Here is a 16,550-nt window from a genome sequence, read left to right as displayed (position 1 = left end):
TCACCCCCTGTATTTACTTACGTTGCACATTTCAAGTCACTAATCTTTCGACACCATTCAATAACTATCTGCAGCCCACATTCTCCGTTCCCAGGGCTCCCTGTTTCCCGAGGCACTCACTGCAGGACAAGGTCTCTTTGCTCCCAGCTCCTGGGCTCTGCTGGCTGTTTCAATACTGGACACACACAATAGCATTTCCCCCATTGTTTCCCAAGCTAGCCAAGTCGCTGCATGCAACACAATCGCTGACAGTGCCAGACCAAGCCAAAAGGATTGGTCCTTATACCATGCTCATCTCGGTCTGCTAGACAGACTGATCAGCATGTTGTTAAAAACCCCAGGGAAGGGGGGGGGAACCTCACAGCAAGGAGGGAATGAATCTTTACAGCACGTGGCATACACCAGACCACACATCACTGATCCGGAATATCCTCCCATCCACTAGGAGAACATTACCCACAAGCTGGGATGCATCTTGGCAAGTGGGCTGTTGTCACCTTTGTAGATACCCTGGACTATGGCATGATAAGGCTCAGAAGAGTTAGGCTCCGATATCTGACCTCTACCCCCAACATATCCCTGAAGATCTTGATACCATGTTTAAAAATCAGGGTGAACAGGCTCAGGCAGCCTCTGGGGGGGTCTCAGGGTGAGGTGTGCAGCAGATGTATTCAATCAGAGACTAACTGGCATGGCCCCCTTCTGCATGAAGCATTATTCAGCCAATAACTGGGACACTCAGCCAAGTTAGCTGCTGGACTGGCAGAATCCCTAACCAGACTAGCTGGCCTTGGTACCAGCGTTGCAATTGTAAGTCTCCTGCTTCTGCAGAGCTGGGGTTTAACCAGCACCTCGGTACAGGGGAGGGGGTTGAAATACCCTAGATTTTTATTTATTTTAACAATTCATACTGAATGCAAAATTCTGCCACTGAAGTGAGTGGGAGCATCTGAGACTGGCTCTGGCCCTACGTGCACGCTTAGCTCTGAGCGCAGGTGGCCCCCCAGCCTGCCAGGTTACAGTTCACAGTGGGCCCCCTTTGAGCATCTGTTGCTTCTGGGCTAACCCCACCGCTTGGTTCCCTAGCAGCGCTATACTCCACCATTTCAAGGGGTTCCACAGCTACCTAGAGGCACAAGGCTCACAGGTGTGGGCAGGGAACAAATGGCTGAACTTACACAGAGACGAGATGGCAACTCACCTGTTTCCAATGGCAGCAACTTGCACAGGGCTGGTTTAATGCTAACCAAAGCAGGCAGCGAGTGCATAACGCCTACTGCCCAAGGAGGGGGATGGGAAAGTATTTGCAATCGAAGAAAAAGGACAGGTGCCAAATTCTGCCCCAGCTGAGAGGAGTCACTGGTGTTGCTTGGGCGTGGTGGGGAGAGGGAGGGCCAGCAGAGATGTGCTGGGAGCACACGAAAACTGCTGCCCGCTGGTTAGCATCATACAAACACATCCCTGGGACCAGAAGGGAAAACCCCAATGAATGGAACCTGTCGAAGGACAGAGCGGAACCCAAAGCAAGACAAAAAGTTGTGTGTGTGTCTGTGCGCCTGGGCCCGTAGGACACTGCCTGCACGTCTGTCTGGGTGTGCACGCTGCCAATTCATTTGCCTCTTTTCGGAATTCGTAATCCTTCCTGTTTGACTCATTTTAATGACAGCCACTTAACGTCTCCCAGCTCCAGCTCCCCATTCTGCACAGAGGGTGCTGGGGTTGGGGGCGAGGGGGAGGGAGGTTATAGCAGAATCACAGAGAACTATTTTTGTTTGTTACTTAGTGAATTTCTTATTTGACGTACCGTACAGCACCCAAGAGCCTTTGTGGGGCCAGGTTTAGTCTATTAGCAACAAGTGAATTCATCCCTGGCCTGTGGAAAGAGAGTGTTCATCTAGCTGCAGCCCATTTCTCCACAGCATGGTATAGGCAAAGCTGCCAAAAGAACTGGGTGTTGCTGATGACAAGGACTTCCCAGACAGAGCCTAAGACAGGGCTGCCTCTGCCCCATGCGCCTATTGCTCTCTGGCTGCAGTGTGTGGATCCTGCTTGTTGCTTTTCATTCTCCTGACAGTTCTGCTTCGTATCCCAAGTCAACCACAGGCATTTTCATGGCGTCAGTTGGCTCAGCACCTGCTCACGTAGCTCCTTGGTCTTCCCTCTGAAATCTCGTCTGCCACATTAGCTTGGACGGTCAGTGGTGGAACTCCACAAGCAGCTGTGGAACTGGCAGCAGCCCAGCGGGCTCTCCTGCCACCCCGGCTCAGGTACCGAGGAGATCTTACGATATTAAATAACTGTACTCAGCAGTGGGGAGGGGAATCTCCTAACGCTGCCCCGTCCCAAAGGGGATCCTGCACAACCAATTGTGTTTGCTACAGGGCTCCTGATCTGCCCACATCAGCTTTGAACCACATCCAACCGGACAACACACTCCTTGTGATGTGGCTAGAGGGGGCTGCAGGGCAAGCATGGCTCATTCTAAACAGGTCCCATCTCAGCCCTTACACCAACAGCAGGCACCATGGCTAGTGTACTGGGCCCCAGTCCTGCAATAGCGCCTATGCGGCTGACACCTGTGCCTTTGTGGAGCCCCACTGACTTCCACAGGGCTCTGTTCATGCAGCCCCCTGGGCAAAGAGCCATTACTGAAGTCAATAGGTCCCCCCCAGTTGCTGGTTGGGTTTTACTTGTTTTCTGCCAGGTAACAGAATGCCCAGTGGCCATATTTGGCCTTCACAAAGCACCTTAGGTTGTGAGTATGGACCCTTACCCTCTCAAAACTCTGTGTTGTGTGAAATTAGCTGTTGGGATTGGAATCTTTTGTAACTGATTATTAGGGAACCCCCGCCCCCACCTCAAATGGGAAAACACCCATACTGTCCCCAACGAGACAGGGGGTCTCGAGACAGAGACACTCCTGCCTTCACAGTCACTCAGGAGAGACTGAAAACCACTAGCAGATACATCAGGAATATGTCAAACCAAAATAATCGCCATTCACGTATTAAGAATGAGCTGGTGCCTTTCCCAGCCTCCTCCAACAAAAACAGTCCACACCCTGTGCAGAGTCAAAACTCACCCCTTTTCCAGGGGACATGGATCCCGGGAATGAGAATTGGGATTATACAATTGTGTCATCTTGACCTCTGTGTATATTTTTGCCCAGTGCATCAGGAGGCAAAGTTAAGGCTGGGTGGACAGTGTGAAGGACAAAGAGTAAAGAACTGGGTGGCCAGGTCCTTTAGCTGCTAGCATCCAGGCTGTCTAGCGTCTGGGTGGAGAAGGGGCTGGGGTGTTTTTGTGAAGCCAGGGCAATATTTTGGGTGTTCGCTGGACTCCAGCGAAACTAACTTTCAACCATAACTCGCCTTTCACATGGTTTTTGTTTATGAATTTCTTGTACTGCCCCCGCCTATTTCAAATGAGCTCCCACAGCTCACCCTGAGTTTCTGTCTGACCTCTGCAGGAGAGGAGCTCTGCTCCATTTAGGATTTTTTACAGATTTTGTGAGGATCCTCAAAGGATTTCCCTTGGCCAGACGTTCGCAAGCCCAGGGGAGGTGTGTGTGAAGGCCCCTGGGCAGCATATCGGCTTAGTGGACAGCGTATAGGGCAATGGTTCAGGGGAAGAGGCATCTATCCACACTGAACATTTGAAACCCCAGGCCTTTCCCTGCACTCCCCACCTGCCACGGCCTCTCTCACCTGCCCCACTGCATGTCCCCATCTCCACTAGGCTGCTGGGGCTCCCTGCGCTCCTCAACATGATTGGGCAAGCTCAGGCTCTGGGCTACTCCACCTGCACTTGTGACACTGCCACTCTCCAACCCCCTTCTTGGAGGCCAGCCTTGCCACCTTTCCACTTGCTGGGGCCTAGCAGCAGGAGCTCTGTTAGAAATGTTCTTCATAATAAACTCAGCTCAATGCAATCTCTCAGGCTGGGTCCCTCCTCTCAGCAAGGCCAACCCAGGCAGACAGATCTGGCGTTTCTAGGCCAAGCCATTCTGGAGCAATGAGGAGCCAAGATTTTAGAAAGTCAAGCAGAGCTCTGATTTCCAAACAGCGCTGACTGTACATCTCTGGTTTCCACCCCGCCTCCTCGAGACGCGACACCAAGGGCACAACGATCCCGAGCCTGGTCTCTCTGGGGGGAGATGCCAATCACGCTGACAATGGGGAGCCAGCTTCAGCTTGAAACTGCTTCTCTGTGATACAGGCTTGCAGCCGGGGGAGAGACACGCTCTGGGTAGTCTTAGGCCAGGGGAAGGAGGAAGGCAGCTGTCTGCCTAGCTTCAGTCAGGCTCTGCCTATTGCTCCATGGACAAAGTACCTGGCAAACCATCACCAGGGCCTGCTGTTCTTCCCTTAAGAGGCGCAGCACTTCCTAGCACCACCTCCCAGCTTGAGCGCCAGCAGGAAATTCCCCCACGGCAAGCCAGCCACTCACCCACATCCTGCTCATGTCGTTCAGCTCGTTCTTGTACCTCACAGAGTCTTTCAGGACCTGGAAGGGAAGTTGAGAGGAGGCCATTGGAGAGCAAAGAAGGGGCACAGGAGCTGCCAGAGAGCCAGCCACGTTCGCAGGCTCCTGGCCCTAGAGGGGAAAGCTCTAGCTAGTGGGGCAAGTTTGATCTTGTGATTAGAGCAAGAAATGAAGATCAGGACTCCTGGGTTCTAGTCCCAGCTCTGTCCCAGACTAGTTGTGTCATCATTGGCAAGTCACTGATATTCTGTGCCTCGGTTTCCCCATCTGTACAGTGGAAAGGACCATCCCGTCTTACCCACCTCATACAGGGCTTAATTTGTCCCTGACTGTAACTGGCTTGAGGCTCTCTGACGGAAGGGGGAGGGAGGCACAGCATTACTGCTGTTTAAATCCACATGGCGGAGGGAGTGGGTTTCCTAGGCCTCTAGCGGAGAGGAGAGGAGAGAATGGGGATGAGCGGAGCGCTGGCTGACTGGCAGGGAATGGTGAGGGCTGCAGGGTTAGTCCTGGGGTGAATACTTGTCTCCCTTCCCAGGGCTCAGCTTTTGGATGGGGGGGGGCGATGATGCATTAACCCTTTCTACTCTTGCCATTAGTCTGCTGCAGAGCTGGGCCTGTCAGCACCCAGGAGCGCGCAGGGGCCACGGCACAGCAGGACAGACAGGCTGGGGCTCATCAGACTCTTTAAGGAAGTAGGGGTGGGAAACAGATATGATGTGGGGCAGGCTAGAAAGCTGGGGGTGGGGGAACAGAGGCAATAAATGCCAACATATTCCCACCCTGTTCATCACCCCTCACTGCCCCCACTTTCCAGTGATGAGTGCACATTGGCAACTCCAGGAGGGCACAAATCATGAGAACAGCTTAAAATCACAATATTTTTTAATAATAAATGGTTGGTGTTTTTATGGACCTTCCCGGCTTTGGGACCTTTAGGATTTGTGCTTTGCTCTGCAACCGGTATTTTTTTTTTTTAAATGCAAGCTGAGATTCCCACATAGTCACAGGACTCCAGGAGCTGGGGCCTTAAGAAAAACACCAAAATATTGCAAAGCCCACAATAAAAGTCACAAGAGTTGGCAACACTTAGGTGGCCTCTCAGGTCTTCCTATTCCTGGCCCAATAGGGGCTGAAAGGACTTGAGGCATTCACAGTATTCCTCTCCTGTGCCGCCCCCCATCTGGCACTATTAGCGACACGGCCGTGCACGTACATTTGGGTGTCCATCGCGGAGGAGCTTGTGGAACACGTGGCAGAACTTCCAACAGAGCACGGCGTTGCTGGAGAGGGGGAGTCGGTTCACGACGGACCAGAAGGTCTGAGCTCCTTTCTCGTGGTGGGTTCCCAGGATGCATGGTGAGAGGCGGGCTAAGGAAAAGCCAATCCCTTAGCTCGGAGTGCACAGAAGTGACAGGGACACCCACAAAACACAATCGCTCAGAGACAGTGAGGCTTGCTGGCTGTTCCCAAGTTATCCCCTCACCCTGTTCTGGATCCCAAAGGCAGTGCGAAGTGGTAGAGAGCAACTGGGAACTCCCCTCCTGCGGAGAGGTTTCTACCCACGCAATGAGACAACCAGCATGCATCAGCAAAAGGCACTAGGTACCCGGAGTGCACAGGCCCTGCTGTGCTGGGGAAAGGAAGCAGGATCCTTTCAGGGCGCCAGCCAACAACGTGCTTCCAAACCAGAACCAGCCAGCAGAGCTGCTGGAACCAGCGGCTGCTCTTCCTCTCTCCTGGCTGCTTTCTTCCCCAGCTGTCACTGGAACTGCCCAGAACCCCCTGCCGTACACACATCTGCTATGTACCTTCTGCCCCTCATCCGTCCTGGGCCTTCAGATCCCCAGCCCAGACCGCTGGGCTAAAGCAGCAGCTGCTCCCCTCTGTGTGGACCAGCCACTAGAGGGAGAATGTGACACACACGGCCAGTGGATTACTCAACTATTTGCTAGAGCAAAAGGGCGGGGGAGGACGCCACAATACCTGGGTTTGATTCCTGGCTCAGGGAGGACAGAAGGGTAGCTGCAGCTAGGACAGCCAAGCACACAAACTGGGCACAGTCAGTCTAAAGGCAGCATGGCTGAGTGGCTGAAATTTGGGTGTGCTAGATTAAAGATCTAGGGTCCACACCAGTTCTGCCTCCAGTGACCTTGTGCAATTTCTTAGTCAAATTGGGAGGGGCTGATACTTGTCGGTCTCATAAGGCAGGGGGCTGAAGCCTGGGTCAGCAATACGGGGTAGGAAATGCACAGAAGTAGAAGTAGTAGTGAATGGAAGAGATGAGGCTTGAACTCAGGATCTCCCTTGACTACAGCTGTTCTGCAGGGGAGGTGAAGCAGTTTCTCATTGCCCACCTCAGTGGGCAGTGGATCAGGCATCCCGATAAAGTGGAAATACAGAATGTCCCCCTAAATCTGGTACACTCGAGAGCTCTGCCTACAGGCCGTCTAGGTCCTGTCACCTGAGGCCGGCGCAGGGCTGTTTTTTACAGACCCCTGCATAATGCTTTGGGGAGCAGAACAGCCACGCTAACTCTTGCTATAGACTAGGAATGCAGAAAGGGGATCGGCGTGGCAGACAGCCTGCTGCATCAAGAAGCTAACAGCCAACAGGACTGCAGTGGAGCTTTATCTCCAGGCCTGGGATTCCCGTGCACTAACAGCTTTCCCATTGAAATCAGGCCTGAGACAAAAACAAAAGGGCCCCCTGCAGAATGCCAGCCTGGAAACAGCCCTGCAACAGACATCCCACCGTCAGATAAATCAAGGCGGCTGCTCCTGTAAGCCGCTGGAGCTTGTTTCTCTTCAAGAAGGTGGAATGAGCACACCCCCCACCAGCTGAGCTCCCCCATACCAGACAGCCAACCTGCAGCCCAGAGCTCAAGCCTCAGCTAAGCAGCAGAGAACTTCCAACGGCTGGGGACGTGCTGTTCTTTCCCAGCGAGGGAGAGGCGACGGGCTGTTCCCAAATCACTGCCTCAGGCCAGGGACACACTGTGCCATGGGGGTTCAAACCAAGCAGCCCCCCCTTCCAGCACCACGCCCTCTCCCCTCCAAAGAGACCCCCTCAGGAAGATCCCCCCACACCCACACTGGGGCTGAGTCCCCAGAGCGCCTAGGAGAATTCGGTCTGTCACTGAGTCCAGGCTGGTCTGGGGCCCTGGTGTCTCCAGCTCCCCATTCCCAGCACTGGCAGGTATCACTTGTCCTGAACCCTTCCATGCGTTGACAGCAATGGCCCAGGAGCTTCAGCGACAGCTCTCAGAGGATCCACCAGTCCCCAGAGCCTCTAGGCTGGACTCTCTCCCGCCCCCACTTGCCTGGCCCTGGAGCTGGGAGCTGGGCGATGCAGAACCCCATGGGTTCAGAAAGCAAAACGCTCCCCAGTTCTTCTCCCGACAAAGTGGAATGATTTGGAGGCTGCACCTGCTGCACGTTCCTGGCTCCCGGTCAGCTGCAGAGCTGCCAAAATACATTCTTCTTCAGCGGGATCGTAACTATTCAGACCTTTGGGCCGTTCAGCTTAAGCACACCTGGTATTTATAACCGCGCTAAAGCTCATTAGGGTGGCGGTAACCAGCGAGGAATGATAACACCCTCCCCCTTGCAGCTACGGCCCCTCTGCCTGGCTAGGCCTTTCCACGCTAACATTTCCCACCATTGCTACCATTGGGGCAGCTCCGGGGGGGATGTCAGTGGTGGAAGCACCAAGCATGGACACAACTCCAAGCAGCAGCGGGCACAGACCTGCTCAGAGCAAGGCTACAGCACCGGGAGAGAAAGGGTAGTGCCGTGCCAGAATCACTCCCCACCACCCTCCCTTGCCCTCTCGGACACTTCCCTTCAGGAATCCCACTCTTCCTCCTGCTGGGCAGAGGGGATCCCAGTGGGATTTTGGCTCTAAGCCCTCCATTCAGCAGCGGGGAACCCCGCGACGTCGGCCGCAGCCAATCCATTAGGGGCTCTTGCGATGATGGCTGCTCTCTGCCCACTTCCACACCTGTACCTCCACCTGCCTTCCAGCCCGTCTCCAGTCGACTCCCACGCTCGCTTGTCCTGCCGCCAACTCTGAAAAGGATATTTCTGGCGTGTTTCTCCTTGACAGCCACTTCCTGTGTGTTAATGGCCTTATTGATGCTGACGGTCTGAAAAACAGAAAAGGGGTATGTGAGCATTAGCTGTGAAGGGCATGGGGGGTGGTCAGGGTCACAGGCTGATTCAAATCCTCCCACAGCCACATACACAGCTCCCTTCGCTTCCTGCACCTGTTGATGGCTAGTATCGATCCAGGCGCCTGTCTCTGGACGCAGCCGCTCTCCCATGCCAGCTGGACTCTGCCAACTCCCAAATGCATTTCTAGGAGCGGCCACGCTCAGCTGATGCCAGGATTCATTTGCTCAGCACAATAACGAGGCAATTAAGCAGTGACTACAAAGAATAATCCCCCACACCTGCCCCTCTCCGGCAAGGGAAGGGCAAAGGGAAATGAAGCCAGAGTCAGACCCACTTCCCTGCCCTGGGACAACGGTCATGGAGCCAGCGGGCTCTGGCTCATGGTGGGGCTGGGAGTCACCATGCTGTTGGTGCCAAATGCAGAGGGCAGCTGCCCAGGATAGCAAGGGCCCAGTCCTAGTCCAGGTTGGGCACCCAGGGAACCCAGCCCTCGGATCCCCTGGCACATTGGGGAGGAGACAGGCTAGTTCTCTAGTGCTGGCAATGTAGGCTTCAAAATGCAAAAGTGGGGTAATGGAGCCTGGGGCAGGGATGGAGGAGAGAACCCAGCTCCTGGCCACGGGTTGTCCACTATGCACTGGGAGATGAGGCAGGGCAGGAACCACTCCGTTAACCTTCCCCAAACAGGGGCAAGGAGGGGAGCCAATGGTGATGCTGTCGCTCAGCTTCCACCCAAGCCTGCACAGGGAAGCAGATAAACCCCCAAACCACTGGGCAAAGTCCCCTCCTCCACACACTGCTCACCTGGCGCCTGGGGCAATCCCAAAAACAGGGAGACTCAAGGGAAGGAGAGGGAGCAGCAGCAGGGGCCACCTGTCTGTCTGACACCCTCCTCCTGATCCGCCACACTCCTCTAAGCTCAGAGAGCCACGCAACCCACAGCTTGGCTCACAGCCTGCTGGGCTCCTCCACTTCTAAATCTGAAAGCTCCCTGCCCCTGTGGTGAGGAAGAGCCCTGCACACAAAACCAAGACAGGGCAGTGCTTTGAAGTCTGAGCCAGACCCAGTCCAACAAGGGTCCCCAGGGCAGGGGACTCAGAGAGCAGAGATCTGGCAGGTCCCGCTTAGCCCCATTGCTCTGTCTCTCAGGGATCGATTCCACTCCAGGGGCAGGGCTCCCACTGCTCCCTAAGGAGATGAAGAGGGAACCCCTCCTGACAGAGGAATGGGTTTGGTTAGTCAATCCAAGTTCCTCTTTCCTTCACACGGTCCCACCTCTCCTGCTTTCACCCTCTCACGTAGTCTGGGCAGATCCTCCCCTGAGCATTTACACCCTTCCCCCGCTTTCCCTCTTTGGGCCTTCCACAGGGGACTGAGCTAGTCCTTGATCCTCTGCTGCTGCCTTCCAGAGCCCAAGAGCCCAGATCCAGCTTTGGCTCAACCCCTTGTTGGCTCCCTCCGGAGTCTCCACAAATCAGTTTCACTGCCCTGTCCCCTAGCTGTGGGAAGGAGGGCTTGCTGACCGGCCCTGGGGAGCAGCCCCTGAGCCTGGCAGGGTAATGGCCAGTAGGGGCAGCAGGGGCTCTCTGAGCAGATACAGCTGCGGTCAGACATGCCTGCCACACGCTTCCCCCCCTGCCTCCCATCAGTTATATTACGGTAATGCTTGGGAACCCCAATCGAGGACCAGAGCCCCACTGTGCTAGAGGCTGTACAGACGTGATGAATAAGCCAGTTCCTACCCCAGAGAGCTCCCAATCTGCATGACAGACAGGCCACAACCCCCAGGGGAATCTGGCAAGGGGGTGAGGCAGGAGGCTGCGGTTGCGATCAGCCCAGTGGAGTTTGGCAGCAAAGCTGAGGTCTCAGTTTGCCACACGCCCAACCAAGGCCCGACTGGAGCGATCTGTCGGGGGAGGTGAGCTTTACAGGAGGGATTTAAACAGGATAAGGTGGCAGCTCCCTGCACTAGCCCTGCCCTCCTCGCAGCCCCAGCTGCCAGAAGAAACTCCCCCACCTTGGGAGAGCTTCCACCCATACAAGGCAGTGCTTCTCCCCAGTGACCACACCAGCCTTGAGGAATTCGGCCAAGGCACTGCTTGGGCCTGCCCATCCCTGCCCGCTAACGGGACGCAGCTTGTGCTGGGCGGATGCACCCACCGGGGCACAGCACAGTCCTAGCGCTGTACCAAACGGGCAGCACGGACCGGATTTTACATCCCTCCCCAGGTCCAGACAGTGAAACGACGGGGAGAGGGGCAGATTCCTTCTGGATTCAGCTGTCCCCCGACACAGCAGCATCCCTGTCAATTCAACAGGGCCAGCTCTGCGCTGCTCCGTGTGGTCTCCAAACCACAGGCTGCCTGAAGAGCTAGTGCCTGCCCACACTGTTAAGCATGGGTAAATCTGCTCGCCATGGATCAGCGTTCATGCCGTACTCCCCACCAGTACCCAGCCCAAGCCAGGAAAGCTAGTGATCCAACCAGTGGACCAAATTCGGTGACGAATCCTGAGGCGCGCTGCGCATACGCTAGCAAGAAGGATCTGCTCCACAGCCCAGCAGGAACCGTGCAGGGCAGGGCACAGAGCTCTCCCGCAGCAGTGACAGCACTCGGGGAACTACACACAGAGGAGCTGCCGTGGTACTTGCCTCTCCAACAATAGCTACAGTAGGTCCTCCCTCGCAGGACCAGGGAGTGCAGTGCAGAGTTCGCTCTAGCCTGGGGGTGCCCATAGCATCCTGAGCCCACCCCCAGGGAAGGGGAGCTTCTCAATGACATAATAGGCAAGATCAGCCTGCGAACCCTGGGAGGATCTGCTTCCAGAGAGCTCGAGGAGGGGACTAAACACCTGCTCAGCTGTGGTAGTGAGAAGTATTATAGTGAACCTCGGCGTCAGGACCCCGGGTCCTTATCCCTGCTCAGTCTTATAAATTAAAAAAATAAACAAAATTTTAAATTTTATAATAAATTAATGGAGATATCCTATCTCCTAGAACAGGAAGGGACCTTGAAAGGTCATCGAGTCCAGCCCCCTGCCTTCACTAGCAGGACCAAGTACTGATTTTGCCCCCAGATCCCTAAGTGGCCCCCTCAAAGATTGAACTCACAACCCTGGGTTTAGCAGGCCAATGCTCAAACCACTGAGCTATCCCTCCCCCCTTATTAATCTTATTAATCTCGCCTCATACGGATGCTGTTCCATATCCCTAATCATTTTTATTGCCCTTTTCTGAACCTTTTCCAATTCCAATATATCTTTTTTGAGATGGGGTGACCACATCTGCACGCAGTATTCAAGATGTGGGCGAACCATGGATTTATATAGAGGAAATATGATATTTTCTGTCTTATTATCTATCCCTTTCTTAAGGATTCCCAACATTCTGTTCGCTTTTTTGACTGCCGCTGCACATTGAGTGGATGTTCTCAGAGAACTCTCCACAATGATTCCAAGATCTTTCTTGAGGGGTAACAGCTAATTTAGATGCCATCATTTTATATGTATAGTTAGTATTATGTTTTCCAATGTGCATTACTTTGCATTTATCAACACTGAATTTCATCTGCCATTTTGTTGCCCAGTCACCCAGTTTTGTGAGATCCCTTTGTAGCTCTTCGCAGTCTGCCTGGGACTTAACTATCTTGAGTAGTTTTGTATCATCTGCAAATTTTGCCACCTCACTGTTTACGCCTTTTTCCAGATCATTTATGAATATGTTGAATAGGACTGGTACCAGTACAGACCCCTGGGGGAACACCACTATTTACCTCTCTCCATGCTGAGAACTGACCATTTATTCCTACCCTTTGTTTCCTATCTTTTAACCAGTTACCGATCCATGAGAGAACCTTCCCTCTTATCCCATGACAGCTTACTTTGCTTAAGAGCCTTTGGTGAAGGACCTTGTCAAAGGCTTTCTGAAAATCTAAGTACACTATATCCACTGAATCCCCCTTGTCCACATGCTTGTTGACCCCCTCAAAGAATTCTAGTAGATTGGTGAGGCATAATTTCCCGTTACAAAAACCATGTTGACTTTTTCTCAACAAATTATGTTCATCTATGTGTCTGACAATTTTGTTCTTTACTATAGTTTCAACCAGTTTGCCTGGTACTGAAGTCAGGCTCACCAGCCTGTAATTTTCGGGATCACCTCTGGAGCCCTTTTAAAAATTGGCATCATCTTAGCTATCCTCCAGCCATTTGGTACAGAAGCTGATTTAAATGGTAGGTTACAGACTACAGTTCGTAGTTCTGCAATTTCACATTTGAGCTCCTTCAGAACTCTTGGGTCAATACCATCCGGTCCTGGTGACTTATTACTGTTTAATTTATCAATTTGTTCCAAAATCTCCTCTAATGATACCTCAATCCGGGACAGTTCCTCAGATTTGTCACCTAGAAAGAATGGCTCAGGTTTAGGAATCTCCCTCACATCCTCAGCCGTGAAGACCAATGCAAAAAATTCACGTAGTTTCTCCGCAATGGCCTTATCGTCCTTGAGCGCTCCTTTAGAGTCTCAATCGTCAAGTGGCCCCACTGGGCTGTTTAGCAGGCTTCCTGCTTCTGATGTACTTACAAATTTTTTTGCTATTACTTTTTGAGTCTTTGGCTAGCTGTTCTTCAAATTCTTTTTTGGTCTTCCTAATTATATTTTTGCACTTCATTTGCCAGAGTTTATAAGATATAACTTCCACTTTTTAAAGGATGCCTTTTTGTCTCTCACTGCTTCTTTTACATGCTTGTTTAGCTACAGAGGCACTTTTTTGGTTCTCTGACAATGTTGTTTAATTTGGGTTATACTTTGAGCCTCTGTTATGGTGTCTTTAAGAACGTTCCATGCAGCTTGCAGGGATTTTGGCACTGCACCTTTTAATTTCTATTTAACAAACTTCCTCATTTTTGTGTAGTTCCCCTTTCTGAAATTAAATGCTACAGTGTTGGGCTGCTGTGGTGTTTTCCCCGCCACAGGGATGTTAAATTTAATTATATTATAGTCACTATTACCAAGCTACATTCACCTCTTGGACCTGATCCTGTGCTCCACTTAGGACTAAATCAAGAATTGCCTCACCTCTGGTGGGTCCAGGACTAGCTGCTCCAAGAAGCAGTCATTTAAGGTGTCAAGAAACTTTACCTCAGCATCCTGTCCTGAGGTGACATGTACCCAGTCCATATGGGGAGAGTTGAAATCTCCCATTATTATTGATGTTTTTATAGCCTCTCTAATCTCCCTGAGCATTTCATAGTCACTATCACCATCCTGGCCAGGTGGTCAGTAATATATCCCTACTGCTATATTCTTATTATCCAAGCATGGAATTACTATCCAGAAAGATTTCATGGTACAGTTTGCTTCATTTAAGATTTTTACTTCATTTGATTCTATGCTTTCTTTCACATATAGTGCCACCCCCTCCGCACGACCTGTTCTGTGCTTCCGATATATTTTGTACCCTGGTATTACCGTGTCCCATTGATTATCCTCATTCCACCAAGTTTCTGTGATGCCTATTATATCAATATCCTCATTTAATATGAGGCCCTCTAGTTCACCTAGCTTATTATTTAGTCTTCTAGCCTTTGTATATAAGCATTTTAAAAACTTGTCACTTTTTAGCTGTCTAACATGTTGTGATGTAATTGAGTGGGACTCTTTCATTTGACTGTTTCTCATCACATCCTACCCATATTTTATCATCTTCCATCCTCTCCTCCTTACTAGGACATAGATAATCTCCATTAATAGATCCTCCCCTAAGGGATGTCTCTGTCCGAACCACGTGCTCCTCCGCATCTGTCAGCTTTCCCCCAGCCCTGGTTTAAAAATTGCTCTCTGACCTTTTTAATTTTAACTGCCATTAATCCGGTTCCATTTTGGTTTAGGTGGAGCCCATCCTTCCTGTATAAGCTCTCCCTTTCCCACAAGTTTCCCCAGTTCCTAATAAATCTAAACCCCTCCCCCTTACACCATCGTCTCATCCTTGCATTGAGACCCTGCAGTTTGCCTAATTGGCCCTGCGTGTGGCGCTGGAAGCATTTCAGAAAATGCTACCATGGAGGTCCTGGACTTCAATCTCTTACCTAGCAGCCGAAATTTGGCCTCCATTAACCTCACGGTACATTAATGGGAGAAACAGGCTGGCTCAGCACAGTCAGGAGATAATTATCGACTCCGCCAATTAAAGTGGTGGGACTAATTCCCTCCTAATGCCTGATGTACTTACAATCCTCCCCACATGTTACTAAAATCATCAGTCTCAGGATGGCCCCACTGTGGCTTCATCACAACAGAAAAGGACTGAGGAGAGTGCACTGGGGGCTTTAGCACTTACACAAAACATAGGTCCCAAGGCACAGCAGACATACAGACCCTTCTGCACAAGCACCGGCCAAGCGCTGCCCACAGCAAACATCTCTCTGCCCCTTGCAACAGCCTAGCATTTACAGGTAGCAAAAGCTCCAGTCAAAGCTGAGAAGCAGTTTCCAGTCTAACCCACAGTTTACAGTTACTCAAATACTGCAAAGGAATTCCTTTTAGGGTTGAAATGCCCCCCACCCCACCACCGTGCAAAGGTTCTCTCCCTCTTGCGTCTCATATAATGCACTCATAGGTGAACGGTGGCTCATCAGGACTGTTCTCCTCAGCGAGGGAGGACAAGCAAGCCAGCCTGGGAGAAAGGGCGCTTAGGATTTTTAAGGTAGTACAGATTCACGGATTCGTAGATTTTAAGACCAGAAGGGATCGTTAGATCCTCTCTTCTGACCTCCTGTAGAACTCAGGTCGCAGAATGTCATCCAATTCCCCCATGCAATACATTGTCAAAATGTTTAGGGGGCCTTTAAACCTGCAGCATTTGTGGGACCTGGGCAGCCACTCAGACATCCTTCAGAGGCACCTGCCCGGCTCCAGAGATGCCTTGCCCTTTACCGTGTGGTCACTGTTCCCTTCTGCCTCCCCTCATGGGCTACATAGCCTACCCACCCAATCCTCCCTTGAGCATCTTTCAGCGTGGCTCACTGTCAACACGCTTAAACTACACGGAGCTCCCTCTGGAGCAGTTCAGTAGACAGGTGATGGGAGGAACTAGTCAGCATAGGAGCCACCAAACTGGATCATACCAGGGGCCCCCCTAGTTCAGTATCCGGATTGTGACAGTGGCCAGCAGCACCAGATGCTTTAGGGGCAGCTGAAAGAAACCCTGCAGTGGACAATTATGGAATAACCTGGCTGTAGGGGAAACTTCCTCCTAGGCTGCTCAGTCTGCAGTCAGCTTATGCCCCGAGGAAGAAGCGCATAGGTAGCGGGGTCCAGCTGGAGTCAAGGGACACCTTTAAAACACCGTTCTTCCCTTTCCACGCATCGAACTTGTATTTATAGAAAGCAATTAACTGCAAGAACTACAGGTAATGCAACACTAAGTGTGAGGGATTAGCTCATGCAGCTCAGGAGAGATATCTCCTGCACTGGTACAAGGGGCACACAGGGTCCTTCCCAGACAGCTCACAGCCTGCATTTAACACCAGCACCAGGATCTGAGCTTTACGTTTAGCAGCAGAAGACTTCATGTGCGTACACTGTCACTGCAGGAAACGGACTTCAGTGCATGTGAAATTTCAACCTGACTGTTCCAGCCTCACAGTCACTGCTTTTGTATTTACTTTGCTCACTCTCTCTTTTTTAAAACACTAAGACGAATAAGGAAAATAAAACCAACTTCGCAAAGGAAGGTAGCCGGTGTTTGGGTCTGACCACTGGAGTGTGAAATCTAAGGCTGTCCAATCAAATCAGAGATGGGCCAGCAAGAGTGGATCACGCTCTATGTTTCCCCGAAGTGTGAGGTAAGAGTGTGCCCAGGGTTTTAGTTGGGTTAATTCAAATAGACA

The 16,550-nt window shown here is 51.8% G+C and overlaps 1 protein-coding gene across 3 annotated transcripts in view; it reads right to left on the bottom strand.

The window, feature by feature from the left end:
- The window catches only part of HIP1 (huntingtin interacting protein 1), a 132,599-nt gene that overhangs the window by 42,588 nt on the left and 73,461 nt on the right, over positions 1–16,550 (bottom strand). For all 3 annotated transcript variants that reach the window (XM_026658405.2, XM_026658407.2, XM_026658406.1), the window contains exons 2-4: positions 8,569–8,632; positions 5,702–5,844; positions 4,450–4,506 (exon numbers count right to left, since the gene is read on the bottom strand). In XM_026658405.2, coding sequence (XP_026514190.1) covers positions 4,450–4,506; positions 5,702–5,844; positions 8,569–8,632 — 264 coding nt within the window. The remainder of the gene's footprint in view (positions 1–4,449; positions 4,507–5,701; positions 5,845–8,568; positions 8,633–16,550) is intronic.

This window comes from Terrapene carolina, unplaced genomic scaffold, assembly GCF_002925995.2.
Source record: "Terrapene carolina triunguis isolate 2854851 unplaced genomic scaffold, T_m_triunguis-2.0 Scaffold440, whole genome shotgun sequence".
In the NCBI taxonomy this organism is placed as follows: Eukaryota; Metazoa; Chordata; order Testudines; family Emydidae; genus Terrapene; species Terrapene triunguis.
This window is presented reverse-complemented; position numbering and strand designations above follow the sequence as displayed.